At 45.3% G+C, this 9,654-nt stretch overlaps 1 protein-coding gene across 1 annotated transcript; it reads right to left on the bottom strand.

The window, feature by feature from the left end:
* Positions 1-1,190: 1,190 nt before the first annotated feature.
* Positions 1,191-8,829, bottom strand: Lgalsl (galectin like). The gene is made up of 5 exons (XM_021210862.2): positions 8,530-8,829; positions 7,825-7,896; positions 7,586-7,674; positions 6,824-7,001; positions 1,191-4,084 (listed from the first exon to the last, which is right to left on the bottom strand). The coding sequence occupies exons 1-5, from the start codon at positions 8,563-8,565 to the stop codon at positions 3,941-3,943; spliced, it is 519 nt and encodes a 172-aa protein (XP_021066521.1). The 5' UTR covers positions 8,566-8,829; the 3' UTR covers positions 1,191-3,940.
* Positions 8,830-9,654: the final 825 nt, after the last annotated feature.

Here is a 9,654-nt window from a genome sequence, read left to right as displayed (position 1 = left end):
CGGCTGCTTATTCCTGGTTTGCTGGATCGATGACCTTCTGAGGTCCAAGACAGGACTGGCCTCAAGACACCGGCCATCCTTGTCAGCAGGAGGTGGCCTAAAGAGGCCTGCGCCCCCTTTTTTTTTCTATCCTTACATTTCTCCTTTCTGGTGTTAGGGGCTGGAAGGGATTAGGGTGGAATAAAAGCTGAAGGGTGAGCTATATAAGAACACAATAAAATAATAAAACAGAGACACCAAAAAGGAAGGACTTCCTGAAATCAGTTGGGAGTAAGACCCTAGATTCAGTATGGGAGTCTGTTACTGTGTTGGTAACTGAAGCTGGGATTACTTCTGTAAGCTATCCAGTTTTACTCAAAGGCTGATTAACCAAAGGATCGAATTTCTTCCCTAATCATTCAAACTGCAGGAAAGAACATCAAAAGCTTCGCTGTTGTATATGTTCTGTACAAAAACTGTTTTTAAAGATATGTTAAGAACCCATTGTCCTTCCACTTGGTATGCCGAAGCCAAAGAACTTGAAGTTAGCTTAAGATGTGGAGGCAAGACTGCAGTTTTGAGGATAGCTTGAACTACACAGACGGTGGGAGGTGGTGGGGGGGAGGAGAAGATAGGGAGATGAATTGCATCCTAAAGGAGAGTGGATAAAGAAAAGTATGCCACTGTATAGTATATATACCCTTACTGCTCATGGTTGAAGCACTATGAATGTAGCTAAACACTTGCCAATTCAAAGAAGCCAACTCTAAGACATAGGGTGAATGTTGTGACTCTGTCATTTACAAGCTATAGCAGGGGAGACAGTGGCTGCCTAACCTAAATTAGAAGTTGGAGACATTTAATATATAAGGGACTTTGGAAGGATGAAACTATAATTCTGTATCCTGATTAAATAGTTACACACTAAATCTATGCATCAACCTCATAGAACTGTGCACCAAATAGTAAGGTCAGTGCATGCAGAAATCATAGTTTATATTTTATTAAAACAGAACGTAGGCATCCACAACATAAGCTCATTTGTTCTCTGGAGCCTCTGAGACATTTTTCTTGCCTTTACCAATATGGGAAACACACGTACACATGGTCTTATACCATGTGAGATAAAGGGACCACTATTAAGCACATGGTCTATGATAAATACATTGTATCCAGAGCCAAATGCAGCATGTAATAACCCAGAAGCTATCTTGTAGAAAATTCCTTTATTATAGTGCAAATAACTTTCAGCAGTGACATAATGTAACAACACATTTAACAACAGTTTACACCACGCAGTAAATAAGAAAGTGTTTCTTTGAAAATATGTCATCATAGGAACATTATCTTTATATTAATGCTGGAAAATGCCAAAGCTGTTTTCTCAAGGCAGTAGGGTTTGATCCTTTTTTGGATATTTTTCTCTTAATGCACATGGATTTGCCATTTAATGCGTCGTCAACTCTAAGAGTGATCTCTTAGGGAGTTTTAGAGAAGTTGGCAAGATCTGAAACTGGGCTTCAAAATTTAAAAAAATAATCATTTTAAGACACTTCTGGGATAGCCCAGGAAGTAGAAGTCATTCTGATAACTTGATTGATAGACACATTTACTCCACTTTTGTTGCAGATTGTCTAAAGCCGCTTATTTCCCCAGAGCCTGGTTGCTATCCCTTGGTTTTGGTTATTGCAAAACTAGGGCCCTGGGTGGCTAGAGCTCCTGTGTATGCTTTCCCCATGAAGCTTTAAATTGCACTTTCCATCCTGAATTTCCCACATTAGACCTCTCAGGCTGAGGAGAGTGTGAACTTGTCCTAGTTTCTAGCTAGCCATTTGGACAGTGAGTTGGGCTGTGGCCCCTATTGATTAACTAGTCCAAAATCAACTCAACGCACCACTTAGACGGCTCCCAGGAGGCTGATCTGGGAGTTTAATACTGCTTATGAGTTAGCTGACAGGTAGAGAGAAAAGCCACTTACAGTCTCTTATACTCCCTGTTCCCCAAGCTTTTGCTGAATTACACATGCTTGGCCACTCAGAAGATCCCTCCTGGGGGATGCTTACTGCATTAATTGAATCCAAATCTTACAAATGTTTTTCAGGGTGTGTTCTAAGTCTCTTGACAGACACTCCTCTAAAGTGGCTTTTCAACTCATGAGAAATTGCTCACAGGCTTAAAAAAAACAAAAAACCCGGAGCTACAAATCAGCTCTCATGGCTGACTGAGAAGCCAGCTAGAACAGAAAGCTTTTTAAGATGCAGCAGGTCTTGGTGGACAAGTCTTTGTATATAACACCATGGAACTGTGCTAAACAGTTTCAAAGTTGAGAAGGATCCAAATATATCATCTATAAAGATTCCTTATTTTAGTTTGCTTTGTTTATCTTAGACTTTGGTTCTGAAACACTGTCTACATTCTTGACACATGAAGATGACATGGCCACTTCAGTGCCTCTGCATGTTGTGTAAAAAAACCTTAAAAGCAAAGGACAAGGAGGTGCCTTAATAAGACACATACACTGTACAAACAAAACCTAAATTATATATAAATACACCCCACTCAGGATCCCTTTCTTCTCCCAGTACCTGCCCAAAGCAATGCCAAAGGCCCTTCTGTCTAGGACCAATGCAGTGTGTGAAACGTCAACCATCTCTAGCCTTGCAGACACATCAATCACCTGCAGCCCATTGGTGGTTCTGCAAGCGCGGGGAAGCGGTTTCCCTGGAAGCATGATCACTGTTGGCTGAGATCCTGGGACTTAATCTTCCCGATGACCTAACTGGATCCCACCGTATCCACCAGGGAGGCAGCCCTGTCTGCTCAGAAGCTCCAAAGGCATTGCTTAGGGATACTGGGGAGGTCTCAGAAGAAAAAATATACAATGAGCTAACAGCCTAGATTGATATAAATTATTTCTCAGTAAGTAATTTGGGGCAACTTGCTTCTGCTTAACACTGCATTCTGGAACCATTTTCATAGCATACTATTAAAAACTGATATATAGTTATTTTAAAAGCTGTCTATGCAATCACCTCTTATATGCTTTGCATTAATTTAATAACAACTTAATGAGCTATTATATAAATCTAAGGAGTAGTTAGCCTTAAGGAAGCCAATACTGTGCTAATTCATAGGAAGGAGAAAAAGCAATGCAAACAAAAGTTCGCATCATTGACAAGAACTTTAGAGTTTTATCGAAGTGTTGCAAAAATTTCCCCAAAAGCACTTATAGCAATTTATGTTAAGAAGCCAAAGTTGAGGGGTAAGGAGAATATGCTCAAATTCTTTAAGGTAGAAATTCACTTATTTTATGCTTGTTATACATAAATTTCCCCCTCAGACCTAAGTTCATAATTTGTAGACATTGCTCATTCTCTGATACATTAATACATATACTAAATATAAATAAATTAATCGAGAATGCTTAAAAATCCAAGTTAACATGATGCTATGCCAAACAAAACAAAACAAAACAAAACCCAAGAAAACATAACAACCAAACCTTGCACAATCTACATTCTATGTAAATACCCTGACTAAAATGTCGGTTGTGCTACGCAATTCCACGTCAGTGCAGAAATGCATCGATTTGATGTACCGTTGTTGTTTTTAAGGTCTTTAGCACTTTTGTTTCTAAGTATCACCTTGCTTTGAAATGATGAGTAATTGCTACCAAATCACAAATCATCACAAATCCATTTTAGTTTAGTCTGAATAAAATCCAGCATAAATGTATTACTTTGTTCTGGGCATAATGGCTCAGTGTCTTTCTTGCGAGCTTTCTTCTTCTGGGCAAACCACAGATGAGGTTGTCATTCTGGACTTAAACTGCACAGAAAGAGACAGTGAAGTCTGTCTTTGTTTTTGTTTTCTTTTTAAGTCTCCAGATCTGGCTAGGACACTTCTCTCATGGAGTTGTGGCACCTGATCGATCATATTTGAAATAGAAGTGCTTTAAACATCAGCCAAGTTTGGTGATCTGGAGGTCCCCATTGATCTTTATGGTGTCAATTGCAGATAATGTTTGAATACGATGATAAAAATCAAAAAGTTGGTGTCCATCCACAAACACTCTGAAACGTGGGTGCTCGCAAAGAATCTCCACCTAGAGGAAACAAAAATAATAACAATGCATAATTTTGGATGAACCCTGCTGGAGAAAGGGGAAAACCAACAACATAACCACACTTCATTGTGGAGAAGAAAAGCAAGGCCCACAGTAAATCTCAAGCATCACCAATAGCTGAATGCCAGCTAGGGTAAGACTGCTGGGTTCTACTCCCCAGCTCTCAATTCAGGAAGTCCAGAGCACGGTCTAAAAATCTGCACCCTCCCTCCCCAGTGCTGAGGCTGGAGCAGGGAACCCACTTTGAGAATCACCACTCCATACCAGTGAAAGATTTGGAACAGACAATTCCTCCCATACTCCAGGTAGAGGTGTGAAGGAGCACCGGTCTCTTTACATGACACCCGAGGCCGAACAGTCCATCCTACCTGCAGGGGGGCCTCTCCTGATGCATGGCAACATGATGCCCTTAGCAGTATCTAATAATAGTCTAGACAATCCTTGTAAACACTAAGGGAGATTACACAGTAATAATCACTGGACCAAGAATGTGTAATTAACAAGGCTTTGTTAAAACAAACAAACACTGACTGGACATGGTAAACCTTTTCCCTCTCTTTTTCCATAATTCACCACAGAGGTTTGTTGGGATTTTGTTTGTTTGTTTTAAATTTGTTTTTTTGCTTGTTTGTTGAGATAGGGCTTCTTCATGTAGCTCTGGCTGTCCTGGAACTCACTCTGTAGACCAGGCTGGCCTCAATTTCACAGAGATCTGTCCGCCTCTGCCTCCCAAGTGCTGGGACCAAGGGTATGAGCCGCCACCTCCTGGCCACCACAGAGCTTATGAGCTGGCCATGCTATGATGCTTTTAGAAAAGCACTGGCAGTTATCATTAAGAGCTGCCGTATGTGTTATCAGTCACACTTCATTCATATTACTGCTTAAATTATTCCACCAAGAAGCTCCATTTCACTCCATTTTTGTAAACCTTTTCTTTTTGGAGACTGGGTTTCTCTATGTAGCCCCGGTAGTCCTCAAACTTACTCTGTAGACCAGACTGGCCTTGAACTCGCAGAGATCCACCGGCCCCTGCCTCCTGAGTGCTGGGTTTAAAGGCGTGAGCCACCACCCAGCTTATTTCACTCCATTTTTTTGTTGCTGGGAAGCAATGTAGCCCTTCTAATCAGTAACTCACAATCACGAATCAGGCATAAGGATTTACCATCTGAGATAGCTCTGTTGAGGAAATAATCAACTGGCAAGTAAGAGGACCCAATTCTCTATTTTCCCACAAAAATGGTAGGTCCTGAATGCACCTGTAACACCAGCAGTAGAGTGGTGGAGATCTGGGCTCACCAGTCAGCTCAGTTTAGCCTAATCAGCGAGATCTAGGCCAGGGAGGGAGGCAGATGGGTGTTCCTAAGGATGACACCTGAATTGCCTTCCAGTTTGCAAGCACTCACGTGTGTGTATGTACACACACACACGGCTTATCATGTAAGAACCTGGCATAGCAAGAGGAGCCCGCAAGGGCTTACCACTCCAAAGGAGGAGCTAAGGTAAGGGGAGGCTTCCTAGATTATGGTCAGAAGGGGGGCCATCTCATTTCCTTTACTGATGTAAAGAAGTTATGGGTTTTTGTTTTGTTCTAGACTAAAGAGAAACAGTCACAGGCCTTGAGAAGACCCACGTGAAGAACAGTTTTGTTTACTCTGGTCTATACACAGCACAGAGCTTTAACCACAGTGTCGTTATGGATGTATGGTACGATTCATGCAGACAGCAGCCTCATCTCCAGGCCTGACCTGTACACAAGTCTTCTTTTATATTACTGACTTGCACCTCTTATTTGTCCTGCAGAGGAAGGTAGTGCTACTGCGGCCTGATGGGATGGCAAACTGGGTTGTTTCCTGCCTATTAGAGACTGGGAGCGAACCAGTATTACCTAAGCCCAAGGGAAGAAATTTGTCAGCCACACAGCTTATGATCATGAAATAGACAAGCTTAATTAACCCACACGGGAAAATAAATATACAAATATGGACTCATTAGCAAAGTGAACAAGAGAAAATGAAATGATAACCACTAAATTGTTTTAAACCCATAACTAATAAGGTTTTGAGGTACTTAAGGCCAAGAAACGTGAAAATTCTAGATACTTACTAATATTTAGTGATCAATCAGATACTTGGGGGTAGGTTATTTATGTGCCTAACACTATATTGGGAATTACACAGAAAATTATTATGACATTAATAACCCCAGCTTGACCTGATGGCATAGGCCTGTAATCTAAAATACTCTGTAAACCGAGCCAGAAGGATTGTAAGTTCAAGGCCAGCCTGGGAATTTAGTGAGATCCTGTTTCAAAACAGAAATCAAAAAGAGGATTGGGAGTGTAGCTAAGTTGAAGAAACCTTACCTAATGTGCACAAGGTTCAATCCCTAGTACCATCCCAGAAGTTAACAAATAATTAATACCTCTGCACTGGCTAAGTAGAATTACAGTTAAGTACTTAGCAATTAGGTATGCATATATGCATCCATTAACTAAACATATGTGCTGAAGAGAATCAAGAGCTACTAAGGCAAGCATTGATGTCTATCAGCAAACAGACTTCTTTTGTTGTTTTTTATTCTTTTCTCACGGCCGGGAGACAAGTTCCGGGCAACACATTTCTTGGACATGAAGAAATTCTTAAAGAGCTCTTGGCACACAGTAGATACAGAGTAAGTAGGGGCCCTGCCAACACTGCATCAGGCATTCAAGGTACCTACCCTGAACGGCTGGTCTGGGATGAATGGAAAGTAAGGGATTGCCGACTGCTCTTCCCCTCTTTCTCCTGAGATACAAGAGTTTCTGAGCAGCTGCCGGTCTGTGAACACAGCTTTGAGTTCAATCGCCACATCTGCAGGAGGATCTTCAGAGTCACCACAGGTCAAGCTGATGGCAAAGCTAAAAAGAAAACAGTGTCACTTAGCTGGGAGTCAGATGTAACATTTTAACTTGACCCAGTTCCTCCTCCAGTGGGTTCATCGGCTTTTAATGGGCTGCTACTGTTTACACGGAGTTTAAACACAGAGAAGGATTACACTCAAACCAATAGATTTTGTTACCTAAAGTAGGCTCTGGTGAAAACTCCAGTGGAACTGAAAATAATTCTAACTGAAGACTTCATATGCCCCAGGCCACCCTTGCATTAATCCATCCCAGAGTTCTCAAAAACAGCCACGGAAATTGACAAGGGAAACATCTTGTAAGTTTGGTTCTTATTTATTCTAACAGGTTTGGTTATCACTACAGTGTTTCAAAACCATAAAAAAGAAGTCTTTTGGCCTTCTCAAGGGTCAAAGATTAACTGTAGGCCTATTTTTATCATCACTGATATAAATAGCTATCTGGAGAGATGATGGCTAGGATTCATACACATTCTTCTCATGGGAACATGGTACTTTCTTGGCACTCCTAACTAGCGACACTGTCTGCAAGTAGAGGAAGAGGAGGAGGCTCAGCAATGGCAGGGCTCTCTCTGCCCTTACCTTTCGGGATTGAGATCTACGATGCCCATCACTAATACCTTCTTGCCTGGTCTCATGCCACCTTTAATGTGCCCACAAAATGGAACTATCTGCAAAGTTGGAGGGGAGAGACAGGATGTTTACAGGCTGTTAGAGAAGAGCCAAGCCCTCGGCCCTGAGAATCAGACCCATTAGAAAGCAAGGAAATGCACCAGAGGGGAAAAGGGATAAAGGCAGAGACACGGAGCACATTGATTTACCAGTCGTGGGAAGTACACGTCGGCTTGAACCGGAGAACCCAGGGAGTTGTTTAAGTGCCCATCATCAAGTTTCTAAAAATAGAAGCACACAGATTGGCTTTCCACAGACCCTTGTTTATTAGGGAGTGAATGGAAGGATGAGGAATCAACACAAATCTTGGGTTTCCAGCAGCCCTCCACAGACACACAGGCAGTGTCTACATAAGATGCATCTTTATAGCCCATTAAATAACCGCGAAACAAAACCCGGCCTTTCCATCCGGTCTAAGCCTCTGATGATCCCCAGGCTCTTGAGACCGGATCAAATTCAAGGTCGCGGCCCACCCGGGAAGCAAAGCCCGTGGAGGTAGGTGGCAGGCCCCTCTCCAAGCACAAACGTCCCCGGAGTCTCTGCCCCTTGGCCTGTCCTCGGGGACGTGGCTGGAGTGCAGCGACAGCGCTCGGCTTCTCTCGGGAGCCCCCGGCGCGGGACCGTTTCCAAAGGGGTAAATCCCGGACGCCGGGACCGCGGCCCCACAGTAACCCACGTGCACGCACACGCGCCCGGCGCGCACCTGGCCGGCGCCCTCCTGCCCCGCGCCTGGGGCCCCCGAGCTCGCACCCCGCGGCGGCTGACAGGTACCGCGCGTCCCGCGGCAGCGCGGGTCGGTAGTCCTCGCCCCGGCCCTCTGAGCTACCCGCCTCGCGGGAGGCCGCTGCACTCACCACCACGGCGTCGCTGTCGGCCACCGACCCCGCCATGTTCCTGCAGCGAGCGCCGGGGACGCGGCGGCGGGCGCGGGTCCGAGCCGGGCGCGCGCACACACGGGCGCGCGCGCACGCCCCAGGCTGGCGCGGCCGCAGGCTCGGGAGGGGGAAGGGAGGCGGGCGGCGCGGAGAAGGCGGCGGCGAGGGGATGACGGTGGCGAGGGCCGCAGTGCGTTGTCCTGGGGTGGCATTTAAAGGCGGCAGGGATCGGCTCGGGAACCGAGAACCGGGAACAGGGCGGGGACGGGGCCCGGGCGCCGCGGCTTGCTCAGCGTGCCCTGCCCTACGGCCATTGGACCATGGCTGGAGGCCGGAGGGCGGTGGCCTGTCGGCGGGAAGGTGGGTGGGGCTGGGGAAAGGGGTGAAGGGAGGGCCCAGGTGGGCCAGGTGACAGGTGCTGGGGCCACTCCTGGTCAGTGCCCTACTCACTTACCTCCTTCCGCAACCTGGGGGACTGTTGGGGTGGATCGGGAGTGAGGTCGAGAGAAGGTGGAGGACTCCAAAGAAGACCCGGTATGGCTTCTTTCAGAGAATTCCAACCTAGTGGGAGGAAAGATAGTTGCACTGTTTGGAAAAGAAGGAGAATGGAGGTCCAAGGCTTGTAGAAGAGTACATTTGACCCTAAATAAAGAAGCAGCCAGGATTCTAGGGGGACAGTTTGCTGAGAGCCGACCAACCCTCTGTTCCCGGGGGTCCCCGGAAGCATTCTTCAGCAGGTGCCTGGCCAAGCCACAACTTGAAGTGGACAGTTTCTGTCCTTAGCTATTTTACTTCATTTGCTTAGTTTGGGGTAATGGAGTCTCCAGCCGTTCTTTGTGTAATACTTCCTAGGGAATACACTCCTCTTTCACTCTAAGGCTCAGACTCCTGTAATGGTATCCCGACATTAGCATAATTATGTAACTTCTCAGATAAGGCTGTATCAACATACCCTCTATTAGGTGACAAACTCGCCTTGCCCAGTGCACTGTGTGAATCACCACACTAATAAGCAAGGAGCTTGAGCAAGTGAGCTGCTACAGTCCCAGAGGGGCCCTTTGGGGGACCTGGCGTCTCTGCAGCTTTTGTGTCCCTTTATGGACC

This window comes from Mus pahari, chromosome 13, assembly GCF_900095145.1.
Source record: "Mus pahari chromosome 13, PAHARI_EIJ_v1.1, whole genome shotgun sequence".
NCBI lineage: Eukaryota > Metazoa > Chordata > Mammalia > Rodentia > Muridae > Mus > Mus pahari.
This window is presented reverse-complemented; position numbering and strand designations above follow the sequence as displayed.

Coding starts and splice junctions, on each gene's coding strand:
- Lgalsl (XM_021210862.2), bottom strand. CDS start 8,565: ATGGCGGGGTCGGTGGCCGACAGCGACGCCGTGGTG. Junction 7,675..7,824: donor ACGTGTACTTCCCACGACTG/GTAAATCAATGT, acceptor CCAACTTTGCAG/ATAGTTCCATTTTGTGGGCA. Junction 4,085..6,823: donor TCCCAGACCAGCCGTTCAGG/GTAGGTACCTTG, acceptor TGTTTCCTCTAG/GTGGAGATTCTTTGCGAGCA.